This window comes from Vicugna pacos, chromosome X (assembly GCF_048564905.1).
Source record: "Vicugna pacos chromosome X, VicPac4, whole genome shotgun sequence".
Taxonomy (NCBI): Eukaryota; Metazoa; Chordata; class Mammalia; order Artiodactyla; family Camelidae; genus Vicugna; species Vicugna pacos.
This window is the reverse complement of record NC_133023.1, coordinates 57,343-77,033: the sequence shown is the minus strand read 5'-3', so window position 1 is coordinate 77,033 and position 19,691 is coordinate 57,343. Positions and strand designations below refer to the sequence as shown.

General features: G+C 61.2%; 1 protein-coding gene and 1 long non-coding RNA gene across 3 annotated transcripts; one reads left to right on the top strand and one right to left on the bottom strand.

The window, feature by feature from the left end:
- Nucleotides 1-3,333: 3,333 nt before the first annotated feature.
- On the bottom strand, nucleotides 3,334-19,186 carry PLCXD1 (phosphatidylinositol specific phospholipase C X domain containing 1). 2 transcript variants are annotated; one of them, XM_006210169.4, is made up of 7 exons: nucleotides 19,101-19,186; nucleotides 15,722-15,868; nucleotides 11,655-11,791; nucleotides 8,898-9,026; nucleotides 7,939-8,094; nucleotides 7,000-7,183; nucleotides 3,334-3,782 (listed from the first exon to the last, which is right to left on the bottom strand). In XM_006210169.4, the coding sequence occupies exons 2-7, from the start codon at nucleotides 15,846-15,848 to the stop codon at nucleotides 3,544-3,546; spliced, it is 972 nt and encodes a 323-aa protein (XP_006210231.1). In that variant the 5' UTR covers nucleotides 15,849-15,868; nucleotides 19,101-19,186; the 3' UTR covers nucleotides 3,334-3,543. The 2 variants fall into 2 exon arrangements, with proteins under 2 accessions (XP_006210231.1, XP_072812174.1); XM_072956073.1 differs by lacking the exons at nucleotides 11,655-11,791; nucleotides 15,722-15,868; nucleotides 19,101-19,186 and adding an exon at nucleotides 10,548-10,679.
- LOC140691843 (uncharacterized) lies at nucleotides 3,537-15,715 on the top strand. The gene is made up of 3 exons (XR_012067488.1): nucleotides 3,537-3,678; nucleotides 13,969-14,036; nucleotides 14,945-15,715. It is a non-coding gene; the product is annotated as an uncharacterized lncRNA (long non-coding RNA).
- Nucleotides 19,187-19,691: the final 505 nt, after the last annotated feature.

Here is a 19,691-nt window from a genome sequence, read left to right as displayed (position 1 = left end):
CAGTCAGCCAGGGCCTCACAGCACCCGCTCCACTGGCCTGTCCCCTACATTCGGCTCAGCCCCTGGGGAGCTCGCTCCTGGGGGATCTCCGAGCCAGAGGGGGCTCTGCAGAGACCCTGGTGGGCGGGGAGCATCCTGCCTGGGCCAAGCCCCCAGGCTCCCAGGTGCCCAGTCGTCTGCCAGGCTGTGTCCACCCTGGGTGTGCCCATGTGTCCCCAGGGACCCCCTCAGCACCCTCATGGTCAGGGTTCCCGTGTGCTTGGCCGCCCACTTCCTCCCAGGTCCAGCCTACAGTCTCAAGTCAGGTCCACCCCCTCAATTCCTCCGTCTGCCAGGCACAAGGAAGGACTGTGGGGGTCAGTTCTGGCCCCTGGTCGCCGTCTCTCTTCCTGGTGCCCCTCCACTCCCAGAAGCCCCGCCCCAAGGACTTAAGGGAGCAGAACTCAGCCCAGGGCTGCCTCAGGCCCAGGTGAGCCGACCACAGAGCCAGACACCCACTGCGGGAGCTTAGCAAGTAGACCCCAATGAGGAGGACAAAGCAAGGGTCTCACGGGGCCTGGGATGGAGGGCCGGGGTCTCACACGGGAGAGGCCCTCAGGGGTCCAAGGAGAGGGCTGGGGGTCTCAGGGAGGAGGCAGGGGTCTCAAGGGCCCCAGGAGAGGGTTCAGGCTTGCCTAGGGTGAGAACAGGAACACGACCACCCCCACCCCGTGCCCAGACTCTCCTAAGACCCTCCTTCCACTGCCAGCGTCCCCTCCCGGTGGGGGTCCACTGCCTGGAGGCGCCCAGGGCTGCGAGAACAGGACGGTCAGGGGGCTGTCGTCACAAGAAGGGGTTCTGGGCGGGGCAGCCCCCAGCAGTGCCCCCACTGCATCCGATGTGGGAGGCAGAAAGGTGGCTTTGAGAGCCAGCATCCTCCATCGCGCGGGCCAGTGGGTTATTCACTTAGTCAGCAGCTGTATTCAGGGCGACACCACCACACTGGCTGTGAACAGTGAACGCGGGGCCAGCTCTGCTTCCTGGGCCGGCAGCCCCAGCGCACAGCCTCGAGGCCGCCCCGCCAGGAACATCCTCCTGTGGGAACCCATCCCTCAGTACCGAAGTCTCGAAGACTCGTCTTGAAAACGAGTACAGAGTCTTCACTTAACATCCCCACGGAGGAGCTGAAGTTGTCACCAGACGCACACCTTGATTCAGTGCTTGAATTTATAAAGCAAAAGTAAACGGGAAGGAGGCGCGAGGCGCTGTTATAGGAACCTCACCGTGACCTGAGAAAAGCACGTCCTCAACGTAGCATTTCTGAGGACCCTTCTGAGTATCAGCACAAGAGCCGCCCACACCTCCTGGCCGTCTGCATGTAACCAACATCCACAAACACGGCTGACTTTAATGGCTTTTAATCTTTCCCCAGAGAAAAATGACCCACGTTGAACCGTTCCTGACACAAACGCTAGGCGATCGCGGTCGGATCCAGCGGGTCACTGAGTCGTTCTCGTTATTAAACGTGCAGCCTCACCTCCACTCGACCTCCCGCATGAGCTCCTCGGGGCCGAGCGGCCAGTTCGAGGCCGAGGCAGCCCGGGGGCCGGCCCGTGAGTTTCTCTTTCTGGATCTCGGGTGCCTCCGTTCAGTGAGGACCACCGAGCACCCAAAGCAGCAGCAGATTTTCTTGTGGAAAATGACGCATCTGACCCCCAGGGATCGCGTGCCGACAGGGGTGAAGTGGCATCGTCACGACGCCCTAAGAACCCAACCCCGAAGCCCCCGGGTTATGGGACGGGGTTTCAGATCAGAGCCCCGGAGGACTCCCCGGTGCCGTCTTAAGACAGACGTGACCCTAACAGCACAGTTGGGTCGGTCCTTCGGCCGAGACGTATTTTGCTGACCTCGGAGTTCATGAAACTCCTGGCCATCAGGAAGCGGAGCAAAGGCCTCGTGGATGATAGCCAGCCTCCGTCGGGACCAGGGGACAGGGGATGTCGAGTCCCCACAGGGTCTAACTTACGGAGGCTTCTGAGCCGACCAGCAGAGGCCGAACGCTGCAGGGCCGGTGTGTTCCAGCACCGGGAGAGGGGATGCCATGCAGGGACTGGGGGCCCCCGGGGGTCAGGAGGCAGAATGCAGAGCCCACAGAGTGTCCGCAGGCACAGCAGGGCAGACGGGATGGCACTGGTTAGTCTGATGGGCTCCCGGGGCCCGGGGCTGCAGGCGTGGCCTCTGGTCCCTGGGCCCAGCCCTGGGTGCTGGGAGGGGGAAGCTGTCCTGCCTGTGAGACTTGGACAGAGGGTGGCCAGCTCCCACGGGGCAAGTAAGTTGTTTTGTCCTCGGGGGTCAGCGAGCCCTCCAGGGACAGCCTCCTCTATACCCCCGCTCCAGGTCTGCAAGGCCCCAGATGTCAGAGCGTCAAGAACACAGAACATAAAAAAACAGTTAACATGATGAACAGACGCCAGATAGTCAGAAAAGGCAAAGAACAAGGCCAGTCTGGAAACTGACAAACCTTCCCCGGGGCCCTGGGAGGACAGGAGGAGTTCCAGGTGTGCAGAGACCCAGGGGTGCAGGGACCCAGGTGTGCAGAGACCCAGGGGTGCAGGGACCCAGGTGTGCAGAGACCCAGGGGTGCAGGGACCCAGGGGTGCAAACAGGCCAAGTGCTCAGGACAAGTCGGCTTAAGAGCAGCGCCTGAGGGAGCAGGGCAGCGCACACCTGGGCTGGAGTGCTGGGTGGACAAGGGAGGTGCGGGCAGCTGAGAGCAGATGTGGGCACATACAAGGGACTGTCATAAGGACGACGAGGTTGCAAGGCAGCACCAGCACCAGCGTGGACATCGCAGCGTTTCACCTGTGTCCTGACACCAGCATCACTCTGCTTATACCTGTGTCCTGACACCTGAGTCCTCACACTTGCATGAAGAAAACATTACAACCGGGCTCTGGGGATGGGAGGAGGCCTGTGCTGAACACGGTTCATGTTCATCTTTGTAGCAAAACTCCAAACAGCCCCTTACAGCCACTCCTCCGACAGCTGGGAAAACCACAGTAAACAGTGACTCCCGAAGGAGCCCGTGGGCCTGGGGAAAGGGGACAGGCGTGACTTCACTGGTTAGAAGCGGGTTATCCGTCGCTACCTGATCAGACGGTCTTCTCAGTAGGACCCCAGCCGGCTCAGTGCCGTCCCACAGTGCCCTGAGGGCTCCACGGCCCCGAGCTGGGGGTGTCATGCGCTGCTCTAGCCCCCGGGGCGGGGCCGCCCCTGGGCTCCGCCCCCCCGCCCCCCGCAGCACAGCCGGGCGGAGCCTACAGACCCCACGACCCAGGTAATTCCCTCTGAGGATGCGATCGTGCAATCACCTTTAATCTCCACCTGACGTGCTGACTGCACCCCAGAGACACCGAGACAGAGGGCCGGGAGGCACCGAGGGCCCCGCCCGCCTGGCGGGACCCGCTCTCCTCACCCAAGTGCGGGGGAACGCCGGGGCCGACCGCCTGGGGTGGAGGAGCAGCCGTGGCAGCTCCGCGTGCTGAGCTCGAACAGGTCGCACCGTCAGCCCTGAAGCAGCTTCTGGTTGAGTCTAATGATGTCGCTGACGAGCGAGTCCGCCCCGATGAAGTCGCCGGTGATGATGTTTGTGCACCGTGCACCCGGCCCCGGGCACTGCTCCCGCACCCACGCGCCCAGGTACGGCAGGCTGGGGAGCGTCAGCTTCCGCAGGGACGCGGTCGGGTGCGCGAGGATGTACTCCAGGTTCTCCGTCAGGTTGATGCCGGCCACGAACAGCCCGCCTGCAACAGGGAGGTCAGAGGGCGCGGTGCCCACGAGTAGGGAGGTCAGAGGGCGCGGTGCCCACGAGTAGGGAGGTCAGAGGGCGCGGTGCCACGAGTCCCGGCTGCGCCCGTCAGCCCACCCTCGTGTGCCGTCTTTGTCGTCGTCAGACTCTCAGATCTCGGACAGAGACTGAGTTCTCACGGCAGGGCTCACGGGCTGTCAGTTCACTGCCTTTCTCCTGTTACACAGGGTGGTGGACAGAATACTGTCCCCAGAAACATCCACGTCCTGATCCCCATGTGGCACACAGACCACTGTCCCCAGTTTCAAATCCTAACCCCCGGAACCTGTGAACGTGTGAGCTGACGTGGCGGGACAGAGCTTGCAGGCATGACTAATCTGAGGCTCGTGAGCTGGCGAGGAACCTGGATTATCTGGGGCCCTGCACGTCATCCCAGGGCTGCGACAGGGCCAGGCAGTGGGAGGCGGAAGACAGAGCAGGAAGAGGGGAGACGAGGGTGGAGTCAGGGAGGGAAGAGGGTGTGACCTGGGCTCAGCAGTCCGGGGTGCAAGGCCTCTTGGAGCCGGAAAGGCCGGAAGCAGAGTCCCCTGGAGCTAAGAAGGACCAGCCCTGCCCACACTGACGCGGCCCTGGGACACGTGGGCCGGAGCCAGGACTCGTCTGCTCAGTCCTCGCGGTTTGTGGGCTCTGTCACAGCAGCTAAAGGAGACCCCCACGTACGGAGTCTGCACCCCCTAGCTTCCAAGGGGGCCCCTGGGGCTTGGAAGTGCAGACGCTCGGCCGTGGCCCAGGAGTCGGTGTGTCGGGGGAGGGCCGGGCCCAGTGAAGGTGTGGGCGCCCCTGTGGCCTGGCGCTCCGCACCGCGGGCAGGTCGGGCGCAGGGGCCATCCTGCTGCCGCAGACTCTTGACTCCACCCTCTGTCCAAGCTCCTCAGCCAGAGCCGGGAGGGAGGGAGGCCCCGCCTCACCCAGCCGCCCTGGGCTGCCTCCGAGCTGGCCCTGCTCCCTAACGACACGTGGCTCAGCTCGTGGGGCTGCAGAAAGGCCGCCGTGTGGGAGGTCAGGGCCTCGCAAAGGTCAGAACCAGGCAGGCCCCGGGTGCGGTTTTCAAAAATGGCAGTAACATTCACACGGCCTTTTTACAGCTCGTGGTTTTAGCACATTCACGACGCTGTGCAGCCACCACCTCTGTCTGCTTCCAGAACCTTCTCACCCCCCAGAGGAGACCCCGTCCCCGTGAGCAGTCACCCCCAGCCCCCGGCCCCTGGCACCACGAACCCACTTTCCGCCTGTGGGTTCGCCTGTCCTGGGCGTTTCCTGTACGTGGAATCACACACCGCGTGTCCCCCTGTGTCCGACCTACTGGACCTTGTTTTTAAGATCCATCCACGTGCGCACGTGCTAAGCTCACTCCTTTCCACAAACAGCACTGCACTGTGTGGACAGACCACGTCTGTCTGTCCATTCATCCAACCACGGGCATTCACCCTGGACGCTTCCCGAACATCCTGGCACCACCAGGCCTGGGACCTGGCTGATTTCAAGGTCCAGCCAGGGGGGCGCCAGGCCCCCCACACCCCAGATCCCACCACTTGGCTGTTCTCAACAACAGGGCCCCAGAGCTGCACCCCCAAAGCCGGGATTTCTTCTGGGGAAACAGCAGGAGACAAACAGGGAACCCAGAGGTCAGTGTCCAGAGGTCAGTGTCCAGGCTGCAAACAGCTGCTGTTTTAGTGGAAACGGGTCAGAGGGAGCCTGGGCAGAAGCAGGCCCCAGACACCAGCAGACGTGTCTGCGGGGACACCGTGGGGTCATTTGAGTAAAACCGTCATCGATCACGTTGGCGCAGCGAAAACCGCCACCTCCTCGCTACACATGGTACCATGCAGAACGGGCCAGGAGTCAATCAGCAGCAGGACCCAGGACAGGACACTGGGCAGTGGGCCCTGGGACCCCAGGCGTCCCCCAGCAGCCCTGCCCTTGGCCGTAGGTGCAAACGCCTGCACCGTGAACCACGGGCGACACAAGTTCCCCGTCATCAAACCAACGGTGCAGCAACGCAGAAACACCGCTGACCCTCCGAGCAGCCAGAAAAGGGCTGCTTTCCTTAAAGGAACCAACAACCCACGAAGATGAAGCAGGGGACCCCGCCGGAGACACCCGCAGCCAGAACACAGTCACTGTGGGGGGGATGCGATCCCCTCGCTCCCGGCCCCTCCCCAGAGCAGGAGGCCAGCACCCGGTGCACAGCTCGGCCACAGGCACCCCGAACTGAGGGAGCAAAATGTGACAGAGAGACAGGGTGAGGGAGACAGAGACAGAGAGAGACAGACAGAGGGAGATACAGAGACACAGAGACAGAGAGACGCAGAGGGAGGGGCAGAGACGGAGGCACAAACGGAAGGAGCGACAGAGATGCAGAGGCAGAGACAGGGAGGAGGTGGAGCTGCCGGGCATATGGTTGAGTGTCTCCCTCCCCTGGTCCATCTGCCGTCAGAGTCGCGGGGCCACTCAAGATCTGCCATGAAAACAGGCTAACGAGTGTACACCCTTAGCAGCGCCCATGACAGAAACGCCAGGCACTCCTGTCCCTGAGGCCTATGTGCAGGGAGACATAGACCATATGACCGAGTGAAAGCCACGTGCACGTGGACACGGTCAGTCCTGCTGGACGGCACAGCCTCACCTGCAGAGCAGACAGGGGCGGTGGACCTCCCTGGGTTTGCTCTGTTTACACAGCCATGTCAGTGCTGTGTGTGTGTGTGTGTGTGTGCGTGCATGCAAGGGTGCGGGTGCACACATAGAACCTCATATAGATTTGGGGGGGTGTATGTGTGTGCACTGACTGGTATGCATGGGTGTGTGTGCATAGACACACATGTACACATGCAAGTCTGTACGTGTTTGTACACAAATAGTCCACATGGGACATACACATGTGTACATGTGTGTGTGTGCACACGGGCCTGTATGCTTGTGTATGTGTACACAGATGCATGCCCACATATGTTGGCGTGTGTCCATTACACAGGCACGTGCATGGCTATGTGTGGGTGTGCACGCATTACACGTATGTATGTGTACAGACACGCACACGTGCACACACCTGTGCATGTACATGTACACACACAGCATATTTCTTTCACGTGGGCCCCAAAGCAAACTGTGCACCTGGCAGCACGTGGCACCTCCGCGCAGAAGGCATCACGCACCTGGGCGGCCGCAGCTCTTCATGTGCTCCAGGTAGCGGATGAGGTCCTGGGGCTTCACCTGGTTCCCCCACCAGTAAGGGATCCCGGGCCACAGTTCCACGTGCCGGCTCACGGACGTCTCGTCCTCGTAGGACAGCAGGACCTGCTGGCCCCGCGACCACAGCTGGCGCAGCGTGGGCACCTCCTGGAGGGATGGATCACCAGGGCGCCCGTGAGACGTAGCGCAGTGGGTTCTGTGAGAGGACAGTGGTGGGTGGAGATACTGGGGTGTCTGTGAGGAGATGGTGGTGGGTGAGTACTGGGGATATGTCTTTGAAGAGGTGAGGAAGGTAAAATGAGGTCCCTAGGGTGGGTCCTGATCCTATAGCACTGGGGTCCTTGTAAGAAGAGGAGATGAGGACCCAGACACATGCAGAGGGACGCCCACGTGAGGACACAGGGTGGAGTTGGCCGTCTGCACACCAAGGGGAGAGGGCTCAGGAGACACCAGCCCTGCTCACACCTGGTCTCGGACACCAGCCTCCAGGACTGGGAGACATGAAGGTCTGCTGTTCTGAGGCTCCGATTGTGAGCAACAGCCCCAGGACAGACCAGAGGACACTCAGCACGGACACGGGGAATGAAAACACTGCAGACTTCTGCACAAGCACCGCGTGACCCCTGGTCCAGAGAAGCAGCTGCACCCATGATGTCACCTGGGACGCCGTCCCAGCACAGGCACCGCACTGGGCCACACTGTGCACCTGAGCACAGCGGTCTCCTCACTGGGCGTCCAGAGGACCCTGGTAGCGGCCCCATTGGCACCAGAATGATGTCCGCATGATGCAGGGCGGGGCCAAGTGAGCGGGTGGAGCCTGTGATTAGAACCCAGCCCGCCCTCCCCATCGTCCCCGCCGCCCCCGCCATGGAGAGGTGTGGGGAGGCCGTGACCCTTCTCACCCCTCGGGGACACAGCATGTCCCCAAAGATGTTCTTGATGCAGGTGACCAGATACTCGTGCAGGTCCTCCGTCATCCCCTCGAAGTTCCTGCACGCCAGGAGGACCACCTCCCGCGGGTGCTTCTCCAGCCACTCGGAGATCTCCGTGAGCGTGTCCTGGGCGGGGCGGAGGGGCGGTCGTGAGAGGGGAGTGGGGGCTTCCCTGGGGAAGGCTACCTCGTGAGGGGTGAGAAGGGGCTTCCCCAGGCAATCCCCTCCTCCCCGGGTCCTGGACACACAGACATGAAGCAGGGCAGCTGCCCTCGAGGGAGGCAGCCTCACCCAGGTGACATCCGGGCCAGCTTGTCCTTGCTCTGGGGGAGACGTGTGTGTGTGCATGCGTGTGCCCTTGTGTGCGTGCCTGCAGGTGCACGTGTATGTGCACGTACGTTGGTGCCTGCATGTGCACAGATATGCACGTGAGTGCGCACACTCCAGAGGACACCGCTTGTGTAAATGTGTGAGGTCCGGAAGCTGTGGGGAGCGTGAGAGGGCCAGCAGGTGATGTGCAGAGTGACGTCCCAGGGACACGGCCTCCAGATCCCTGGGGGCCTGCAGGGGTTCACGGGGGACTGAGGGGTGGAGCAGGAGGTGACTTATCCAGCAGCCAAGAGGATGGATTGAAAACCCCCAAACTGGACGCAGGAAGATGTATCCCACTTAGCAAGACGCCAGGAGGCAAGGCAGAGGCCAGGGCACCAGTGCAAACACAGAAGCACATGCTGGTCAGGAATTCCAGCTGACTGGCTGCCGGAAGCCAGCCCTCTCCCATCCGGGGTGGACGTGTGTCCGTCCCCTTAGAGGCCAGCCTCTTCCCACCTGGGGTGGACATGGTCGTCCCCTTAAAGTCCTCCGGCTCCTGCCTAGAGTGGACACGGGTGTCCCTGGCTGGTGGGGCCTCTGCACCCCACCCCCCGTACCTCCACCAGCGCGGTCGTGTACACCATGTGGACGAAGTGCAGGTTCCTCTCGGAGCCCTCCTCCATGTGCGCGACCCGCAGGTCCAGGTACCGCACCCCAGCGTCCAGCTGCTCCGTGACGGTCAGCACCTGCAGACAGAGGTCGGTCATCTCTGCTGGGGACAGAGAGCGGCTTCCACCTTACCGCTGCCCTCTGGGGCTGGGAAGGTGCTGGGGGAGGCCGTCTGATGGCCGTGCTGTCCAGAGTCAGAGCAATAGCTGTGGTGCTGCCGGGGCTCAGGCAGCCACTCGGGGGGACCCTGCATCCGGAACCCTCTCCCGGGGACGCTGGCCCTGTGGAGCCACAGACTGCGCCTGGTGAGGCCCCGTCCTCCAGGAAATGCCTGGGGCCCTGACGTAGGTCTCAGGACGTCCGTGCAGGGTCCCACCTCACCCTTTTCCCAGCCAGTCACTGGGCAGAACCCCTCTGGGTTCAGCAGCCCCAGGCCAGGCTCCAGGACCCCCCACCTGGACCCTCGGACATCCGGCCACACAGGGACAGGCACTGGAGGGGAGGTCCCCACCCCCCACACAGCACTAGGAGAGGCAAGGAGCCCAGAGAGGGGGCAAAGAGAAGGAAAGGCGCCCCCTCCTCACACAGCGAGAGGACAAGGCAACAGCAACACTAACATGAAGCGGAGAAGACGGTGCTGCGTCCTCGACACGGAGCAGTAACGGAAAAACGGAAAAGACAGGAAACAGAAGGGAAACGGTACCCCCTCTGCCCAAAATAACGGGCAGAGCAGCGTTGACCTGAAGAGTAAAAGAGGTGGCACCGAGTGCTCTGCACACAGGACGAGGAGGAAGAAAGCAAGAATCTAAGTGAGCGCAGTCTCACACCCCGGGTGTCCCTGCAGGGAGCTCGGTTCCCTCTTGCTCGACCCCTGTTGGCAGATGAGGAAACCTTGGCCCGGGAGGGTACGAAGAGGCCTGCTCTGGGCGCGGCGGGGCCCTGCGCTCCACCCTGCGCTGCAGCCGCGCAGAGCGGCCGGAGGGGCCTCGGCACAGGCCTGTTACACGGCTGCCTCTCCTGTGGTTAGGGTTCTGGGTGGAGGGGCTGCGGAAAGCGACTTTCCCCTCTGAAATGCCCTCCAGGTATTTAGAGTCTACGCTTTCCGGCTGAGAAATGGGCACTCATTCTTCCAGTGTTCAGAGAAGTCTAACGGGGACAATGGAATTCGCACGGGAGTGACCCTGCCGCCCAGGCCTGTGCTGAGATCTGGACCCTGCAGAGGACCCTCCCTCGGGCTGGGGTGCACGCCCCCCACCAGGCGTTCCTGTTAGAAGTAAGCGACCATCCCCGCCACCCCCCCGCACACTGTCCTGTCTTCCTGTGAACATTACATGTTCAGCCCCTTCTGATGACTCCGGATATTCCGGATCCAAAGACCTTCCGGTCAGCTGTGTGGATGGCACTGCTGCCCTGTGGCCGGATCCTTCCCCACAGGCCTCTGTGGTTCTCTCTCTGCCAGGTCCCTGAAGGCTTCCAGCCTTTCCTGCAGTGCCACCCACCCCCAGCACCTCCCCCCCGGAGCTCCCCATCACCCAAGCACGGCAGGACCCCATCCCCGTGGGACCCCAGCACTGCGGGACTCCTGTGCTCCAGACGACCTGCTGCCCCTCCTGGGGGTCTGGGCTGCCCGTGCGAGGCTCCAGCTGCAGGTGCCTGACGCAAGTCAGGAATGTTGCTTCCCAACATTCCAGACCTCCCTCTCTGCCCCCGCACATCCCCAGTGGGATTTCGGCAGCCCTGGGTGTGACTGAAACTCCCAGAAGGAAGCAATTACAAAGGAGAGCTGGGGGTTGGGAGCCAGTCAACCGCTGGGAGGACTAGCCTCTGGGGGCAGAAAGGCAGGAACATGGAGGCCCCAGCGCAGGCAGAGGGGGCTGGGGGTCGGCGGCCCCCGGGGTGCGCTGGTGTCCCCGCCAGCACCCGCGCCCCGCGTGCTCCCTCCCCCAGCCCGGGGTTCTGGCTAACGTGTGTGCAGGATGAGGGACCACAGGCAGCTCTGGGCCCCTAGGTGACTCTGGGAGGCCCTTTCCTCTCCACGCCCCCTCCCAGCTGCTCTCCCGTCCCTAAACCCCCCGTCCCTGCCTCCCTGCCGTCAACACGGGGGAAGGGCTGCCAGAGGAGGATGTGAGGCAAACAGACAGAAAAGGAGAAGTCCATGCTCCTGCCGAGTCAGGGCAGACCCAGCTTCCCTCACTCCCGTCCCTGCGGAGTTTCCAGGAGAAAACATGTAAGTGTAGGTATTTGGCCACTTTTTCAGATGCACATACACCTTTCCAAGGAGACCTCTGGCCAGCCCGGCACCTTGGCACGTTTTCTCCAGGCCTGGGTGTGTGTCTGAGACACGTGGGGAAGAAAACGCCCACCTCCCTGCTCCAGATGCAGACCGGCACCTCCCTCAGTGGTTGTCACGTGGACATGGTCAGGCGGGGGGTCTCGTCTCCGCTGCACAAAGGGAGCAGATCTTCCGTCTCTTCAGCGTCTCTTCAGCTGACATGCGCCCCGTCCTGGCTTTGCGGTGCTCCCAGTAACACCTTGTTCTCCCCTATCTGTTTGGGAGGCTTTCTGGCTCTGAGGGGGTTTGTCTTCAATCCTATTTCCCCAACAGGGATGAGGACGCTGTCCCCCAACTCCCGGGACCCCTACCTGGCTGATGGACACTTCAGCACCACAGAGAGGGAGCCCCCCCCGACACCCAAGACCCCTACCTGGGTGATGGACCACTTCAGCACCACGGGGAGAGTGACACATGGCAGGGTCTTGCCCAGAAACTGCAGCAGCCGTGACTCATTGTGGGAAATGGGGGACTTCTTGTCCAGGCAGTATGTCATGGTGTCGTGGCTCCCTGGAGGAAAACCCGAGGGACATGTCACCCATTAGCCTCTTCCTCCTGCTCTGTGCCCAGAGCTGCACACGGGAGACAAGCGCACAGCACCGGCAGGCAGTGGTGGCCCCGAAACTCACGCCCACGTGGGCTGGGGACCATGATCTTAACTGGACATAGGGTGTCTGCAGATGTGATAAAGTGAAGGACCTGAGAGGAGGTCCTCCTGGAGGAGGTGGCCCTGCATCCAAGGACAGTGTCCTTAGAAGAGACAGAAGAGGAAAGAAAGACAGAGAGGAGAAGCCACGTGGAGGCGGAAGCAGAGACGGGCGGGAACTCACACACCCAGGAATACACGTTAACTGCAGAAAAATGAGAACATATAGGTAATTAAAAAAAATTAAAATTCTCTACTGAGATACAGAAATTTATATGTCTTTTTATATTACATATTATACACATTATACATATTATATAAATGAATCTGTTTATATGTGGAGACAATCCATTATTATATGTAAATATACACTTACAAATATTTTAAACAAACAACAGGATCAAACTACGTAATTTTCATCTGCTTTCTTACGTAACAGGCTACCGTCAGCGTGTTGTACACAGGGAGCCCTAGCCGTAACGGCCGAGTCGCTCCCTGGATGTTTATGAACACGTGTACCCAACAGCTGTCACTGGAGCGTTTTTGTTACGCTCCTCCCAGTCCTGCATCCACGGGTCCCTGTCCTCTCTGAAGTTGGCCAAGTCATGCCAGGGATCGGACTCGGGCCATGCTGGGAATCCAGCTGATGGGACACCTGGGCTGCTATCTGGAAAAATGCAGACTGGATCGTGCCCCAGGAAAATGAACTGCAAACGAGTCAAGGATTTAATTTCTCTTAAGCCACACTGTTACGGAAGAAAACCTCTGGCGGATGTGAAAACGTGAGTGATTCTCAGAAAGCCTGCTGAGTGAGAGCAGGTACCCAGAGGACATGCTGCAAGTAGAAAGCCTGGGGGAGGCAGCACTGAACTGGGGTGAAAGGGAGCGGAGCAAGGCTGCTTCCCCAGGGGAGCGCGGGTCGGCCAGGGCCATGGGGCTACGTGGCGGGGCAACACACGAGGGGTCTGTGCCGTCTGCCACATTTACATGATTCCTGAGAAAACCTGGGACAGAAGGAGCCATGAAGGAAGCACAAGTGATGAGGGATGAGATGCCATCACTGACCCACAGGTGATATGTCCTGTGAGCAAAGACTCGGGGACTGGTGGAAGCCATCACTGCCCTCCAGGAAGAACTGGGCAAAGGGGTGTCCAGGTGCGAAACCTGCGTCCTTCCACAGGGAGCTGCTCCGGGTCTGCACGTGCGCCATGGGGCTTTCCACCTCGCTTTTTGGTGAAACAAGACGGGAAAGGCCTACGTGATCCTCAGTGGGTGTTGGTTAAATTAATCGCACAGTCTGCATAGTGGGACTCCATGCACATTTAATATTGGAGGCACACAAGGAACTGATGAGGAGTGATTCGCATGGTGGGCCCACCTCTTTCTCTTTTCATGTCCTTCTGGTGCATCAGCTATGCTCTTAAAGTTTGGCTCTGAGTGTGCAGAGTATAAAATGAAAACAGATTTTCAAACAAGTATTCGGACATAGCAACACTAGTCACACAGCCCAAAGGTGGAAACCTTCCAAGTGTCCATCCAGTGACGGATGGATGAGCAGAATGAGGTCCTTGAACACATGGGGAATATTAGTCAGCCAGGAAAAGGAGCAAAGCTCTGACACAGGCTGCAGCGTGGGTGGACCCTGAACACAGGATGCTCTGTGAGAGAAGCAGACACAGAAGGACACACAGTATGTGATTCCAGTTACAGGAAACGCCCAGAACAGGCAAATCCACAGTCACAGGAAGTGGTTAGTGGTGCCAGGGGCTGGGGGAGGGGGAGGGGAGTGATGATTTAATGTGCACAGGGATGAGAATGTTCTGAAACTAGACAGAGGGGGCAGTGCCTCAGTGTTGTGAATATGCTAAAAGCCCCTGAACTCTGCACTGTAAATGGGTGAACTGCGTTGTATGCAAATTGCATCTTAAAAAACTGTCAAAAATAGCACGAAGTCGTACGTAAGTCATTCCTCCACCAAATCTATAAATTCATTTGAGAGCGTGAAGGACACTTACTCCTTTCTTCTCTCCCACGTTTCCAGGGAGTATCGTTCCAGGACCAGCGCCCTCACACTGAGCAAGTAGGAGCCAGGCGGTCGGAGCCCCACAGGTGGGGACTGCGGGCAGCGGGGGGACGGACCCCCACAGGTGGGGACTGTGGGCAGTGTGGGAGAGCATCGAGGGCCACGCAGGGCCTGCAGAACCTGCTGCAGGACATGAGACCAGTGGGGCAGGTCTGTCCAGGCACCACATGTTGCCTCTTGTGATGGGGGGTCCGGGGGACCCCACGCCAGAGAGAATCGTGTCTGCTGGTCCTGAGACACCCCTGGAGGAGTGAAGGCTGAGGCACAGCCCCCAGGCCTGGCCCAGGGCGCCAGGATGTGCCTGGGGTGTAGGCTTCTCCTGAGCAGAGGCGGGCAGTCCACGGGTCAGGGGAGAGGGGTCTCCCAGGAGGGGCGGAGCCGGAGCCCCTGTTCAGAGGCCGGTCCACGCCACCCCCTGCGCCTCAGCCCTCTCTCCTCCCTGTCCATCTGGCCAGCTTTCCTCCCAGTGGGGGCTCCTCCCGCAGCTGGGGCTAGGGTCACATGGATCCACGTCCCCGAACAGCCTGGGGGTCTTGATGAGGCCTGGGTCAGGAGAGCCACAGAGGGCCCTTCTGTGGCTGGGAGGCCTGAGGGCCTGGGGGCTCTCTTCCTGCAATGTCCTCCAGCTGCTCCACAGCCCTGTCCCCACAACTCTGTCCCCGCAGCCCCGTCCCCACCAGGGACGCGCTCAGCAGAGGTTAGAGAGAGCAGGGCTGCGGCTGGCTGACCCTGCACCCAAGTTTGCGGGCAGTTCTCTGCCTGTCCCACACCCCGAAGGGACGAGTGGGCCTGGGGCCCCTCCCCCTACAGAGGGCAGGGCAGCACAGAACCCGAAAGTCATCAAGGAAGCAAAACAAATGGACAATGTCCCACAGCAAGAAATAGCACAAAGCTGGCCGTCCAACGGAAACAGTGTTTTCTGTTTGTCCAACAGTCCCTGCAAACAAGAGACGGGCCCGGACAGCCAGCGGGCAGTGCTGGGCATCACAGAGGCCAGCGAGGTGCCCGGCCTCCACATGTCTGGAGGAGTGCGGGTGAGAACAAAGAGCGTGTGCACCTTCAGGAGGTCACTGGGACGGAGTTGGCTGGCGGGGACCCTCCTCACCCCGGCCGTGGTGCCCGTGGCCATCTCCGCAATGTCCTGAGCGCAGATGTCTCTCCCTGGCACTGGCACTGCCACCTGCCTGGTCACCATGGGGTCTTCTCCTGCTCGCCCCCACCCAGGCTGAGACACCTGTCCATGGCTGAGCTCTGCAGCACTTCTGACAATGAAATGGGCTCGAGTCCAGGCTTCTTTAGTTTGCTTAGAAAGTCCCTGGACCACTGACTGAGCCTCTCGGGGCCGGGACCCAACTGTGAACCCTCCAGGCTCAAGCACAGATGCCACACGAGCTCTGCTGGGGAACGTGGGTGTGCACAAGCAGCCTGAAATTCCCGGGGCCCCAGAGGGAGGGCTGGCCGGCCAAGGGGGACATCACCCCAAATCCCCCAGACGTCCCGTCTCCCCGAAGCTATGCTCTCAGGGGTGTGCCATGTGCTTCCCGGGAAGGAAGTGGACAGAGAAGGGAAGGCACTCGGGTGTGTGCATGTGAGTGCATGTACGCACGTGTGTGTGTGTGCACATGTGTGTACATGTATACGTGGCCACGCGTGTCCCACCTGGTGTCCCTACACCCAGGCCTGTCTCCCGCCGGGAACGCAGGGGCCTCACCTGGGATGGAGAGGTGGTGGAGGGGCACGTCCCAGAGCTGCGGGCACAGCGCCGACATCCAGTCCGCGTTCTCCGTGGTGCAGTGCAGGCCCGGGGAGCTGCCAGATGTGCTCACTCGCCCACCCATGGAGGCCAACTCTGTGTGATCTGACCCAGGAAATAAGGTTTTACATAATTAAAACAGGGCACCCAAAAAACACAGTGCTCGTGGAGGGAGGCATGGCTTTGAGAAAGAGGAACCAGTAGACTTCCTTTCAAACAGAAAGTAGGATGGGGTGGTGGGGAGTGGACAAGAGTTCTGGACAGAGAAACACACACACACCCCCCCCACACACACACACAAGACCTCTGGACAGAGACCGAGACAGAGGGACAGACAGACAGACAGATGGGGGTGGGGAAGAGAGGGTTTGCGGAAGAGGAAGGGAGCGAGAGACATAGAGGGAGAGGGACGACAGACCCAGGAGCTCAAATCCACTTTCCCGGCTGGCTAGAGCAGGTGACGGGCCTCCGGAGGCCCCCCGACCTCTGGTCATGCACTGACCGCCCCATCTGGGGACTGCAAAGGGGCCCAGGCTGTGCCTGTGGGGTCTCCGGTGTGGCGGCTTCCATCCTGGAGGTGGTGGAACCTGGGGCCCAGGTCAGCACCCCACCTTTGCTCTCCAGGGCTCTGCCTCCACCTGTTAGTGCTGGTGCAGAAAACGGGACCGGAGAGGCTCGGGGATGAAGTGCGGAGCGGGGGAGGGGGCCACCTGAGCAGGTGAGCTACGGGACTGCATTTCCTCAGTGTCTACCTTGCTTGCCTAGGTCCTGGTGCCCCCAGGTCTCTCTGTGGACTGGAGGAGACCTTGTGGGTCCTTCCATTACAGCCGTAGCCGCTGCTTCCTGAGTGCCCACCGTGGGTAGAGGTGACCTTATTCTCAGGACAAGCAGACAAGGTGTGTGTACCCTGCTCACACCCACACAGGTACAGGAGGGAGGCTGACAGAAGCGTCCTTCGGGGTGCAGCAGGCAGGACCGGGCCCCCCAGGTTCCTCAGCTGCTGAGGCCTGCACCACGTCCACTAGGGTCCAGCCGGCCGGCCTACCTCCTCCACCCAGTGGGATGCCATCAGGGGCTCAGCTCTGCTCCCCAAATTCCTATGCTGAAGCCCTGACCCCCAGGACCCCAGAATGTGACTGTGTTTGGAGATGGGCCTTCCCAGAGGTGACGAAGATAAAATGAGGCCACTTGGGCGAGCCCTGGTCCCATAGGACTGGCATCCTTATAGGAAGAAGAGGTGGTCAGGACAGAGACACCAGGCACACACCCGGGACCACAGGAGGGGCCCACGACGCTCCTCGACCACGTGTCACCCTTGTCCTTCACCTCGACCTTGGCCCATCCTTGTTGGGCGGGCACAGCCCCGTCTCATCAAGAACCCTGCTGAGTCAGTGCAGAGTGAGGGCAGCAGAGCAGGCCACCCCAGCATGGGCCTCGCTGGCACGCGGGTTACTTTGGGCTGAAGGCCACAGAGAACCAGCAGACGCAGGTCTCCTCTAGAACCGGGCACAAGCTTTCCTCCTGCGAAGGAGGCTGACGCTGACAGAAAAGACGCTCGCTGAACAAACCCCGCTGAACACCCTTGTTCACTGGGGCTTCCTGGCTGCCTTCCTGTAACTTACTCCCCTCAAAAGAAGCCTAGCACCCAAGTGTCCCCTCCCTGACATCACAGCCCAGGGTCTGGGTGTCCCGTCCCTCCTGTCAAATCCCAGGGTCTACATGTTCCCCTCCCTCCCAGCACAGGCGGCCGTCCTGCAGGCGGAGGGACAGAGGAATGAAAACACTTTACTCGCCGTGGGACATGGAAGAAGGGGATGCTGTTGTAAATGACACTCCCCCAACACAAGCCCAGACTTTTGAGAAGCTGTGTCCCCAGCGGCCCCCACTGCAGACCCTGGTCTTCACCTGTCCACTCACCCAGAGCCTGGACTCACTCCTGAGCCCCTGTGCCTCAGTTTCCCCTCCTGGGAGAGGGACAAGGCCCTCTCACCAATGCTGAAGGCGACCTGAGGGTCCAGAAGGCCCCTCACCCTCTGCATGTGGGAGACAGCTTTGAGCAGAGACCCTTCCCCACTAAGACTCGGCTGAGACTCAGGACCCCCGGTTTCTCGATCAGGACACACAGACCCAGTCCCTCTGGGCTCGTTAGCCGGGTGCTGACCCGCTCCTTCCCAGTTCAGATCCAGGACTGGTCACTCACATGTCCCCTCCTCCCCATCCCGAACTGTACCCGCTGCCCTCAGACTGCACAGAAGCCCCGCTCAGGGCACCTCCTGAGTCGGGGCCTCTGGTGCACATGCCATCAGGCCACCTTCCACGCCAGCCCCACGCCTGGGCCTTCACACGTGGGTTTACTCCTGTCCAGGAGAGACTTCCTCTGCCCCAGCTCTCCAGATGCTGCAGACCTCCGCTCTCTGGGTCCCAAGCACACAGGCAAGTATGCTCAGCTCTGGTGCCAGCCCAGAGCGCCCAGGAGATCCCCACTCCCCAGGCGCAGCTGCGAACTCCATCCTCAGACGGCACACCTGGCAGCCAGCGGGTGCCCCCCACCCCGAGCACCCTGATGCCTCCCCCGTGAGCACGGGCCCGTCCTCAGCGGGATCCACCCCCCCTCTGCTGCTCAGTCCACACAGGACTAAGCCGAGCGTGTGGGGAGGACCCTGCTGGGTGCAGGATGAGTTAAGATTCCAGTCCTGCCGACCCACCCTGGCCAGGTGAGACACAAGCGCCACCACCAGTGACTCTGCAGGGAGGCTCCCTCCCCACGCACGTCTGTAGGTGGTGACGGGCACGCAGCAGGCACGCGGGAAATAGTTCTCAGGTGAATGAATGGGTAGCAACGCTCACTGTGCTGCCAAACCCGCAGACATTCTCAAAGTACTTGTCCTCACCTGGGCCCCCCAGTGCTCAGCGGTTTCCTGAACCCAACCCGCCTTGATGGCCCTGCCCCCGCAGCCCAAGGACAGGACAGGGACCTCTGTCAGCAAGTTATTCTCCGACCCCGACCGCCCCGCTAACTGGGTCAGCGACACAGGAGACTGTGGGTTGTCACGGCCCCCCTGAGGGGCTCCTGTGGGCTCCTGTGGGCTCAGGGGCTCTGGCCCAGCAGGGCTCACACCTCTGTTCGGGGACACAGTGCCTGCGAGTGGACGCTTTCCCTCGGTGGTCCTGGCCCTCCAGCCCCTCTCGCTGCCCCTCCGGCCTCTGGGTCCCGGGGAGGAGGGAGGAGCCAGGACCTGAGGGGCAGGAGGGCGGAACACCCAGGACCTCCACCCCACCTGGAGGCACGCCTGCCTCCTCTCCCCAGGGGTCTCTGAATTCAGACTCTGGTACTCACCGCACGGCCACAGAACCCAGCAGTGTTTCTGGCTGCAGCTCCAGCCTCTTCCCCGTCTCTCTTGCGGGAGCCCCAGGCACTTCCTAAAGCACTCCTGCCTGTGATTGGACGCCAGGAACACCCACTCCTGCGGGGCGCGAGGGCGGGAGGAGGGCGAGGAGCGCCTCCCAGGGCTGACCTGCCCCAGCCCCAGGACTGGCCGGAGGCAACGCTGCAACTCCAGAGGAGACCCCACCATGGGGGCAGTCTGGAGGAACCTGGTCCGTCCTGACGGTGACCAGGGCAGCCAGTGGTCAGATGACAGGACGTGAGGATGTCTGAGCGTGACTATCAGGCCTAGAGGTCAGAGGACAGGGACAGGAGGATGTCCCGAGTGTGACCTCAGGGTCCAGAGGTCAGAGGATGGGGGCCCCAGGAGGTCCTGGGTGTGGCCGTGGGGCCCAGAGGTCAGTGGACTGGATGTGAGGATGACCTGGCTGCCTGGCCGAGCTCTGGCCACTGTCCATCATTGTGGTCACTGGACCCCAGCGCTGGAGCAAACAAGAGTCTCTGCACAGGGCCCTGTTTCCTCATCCCTGCGGTGCCCGTGCC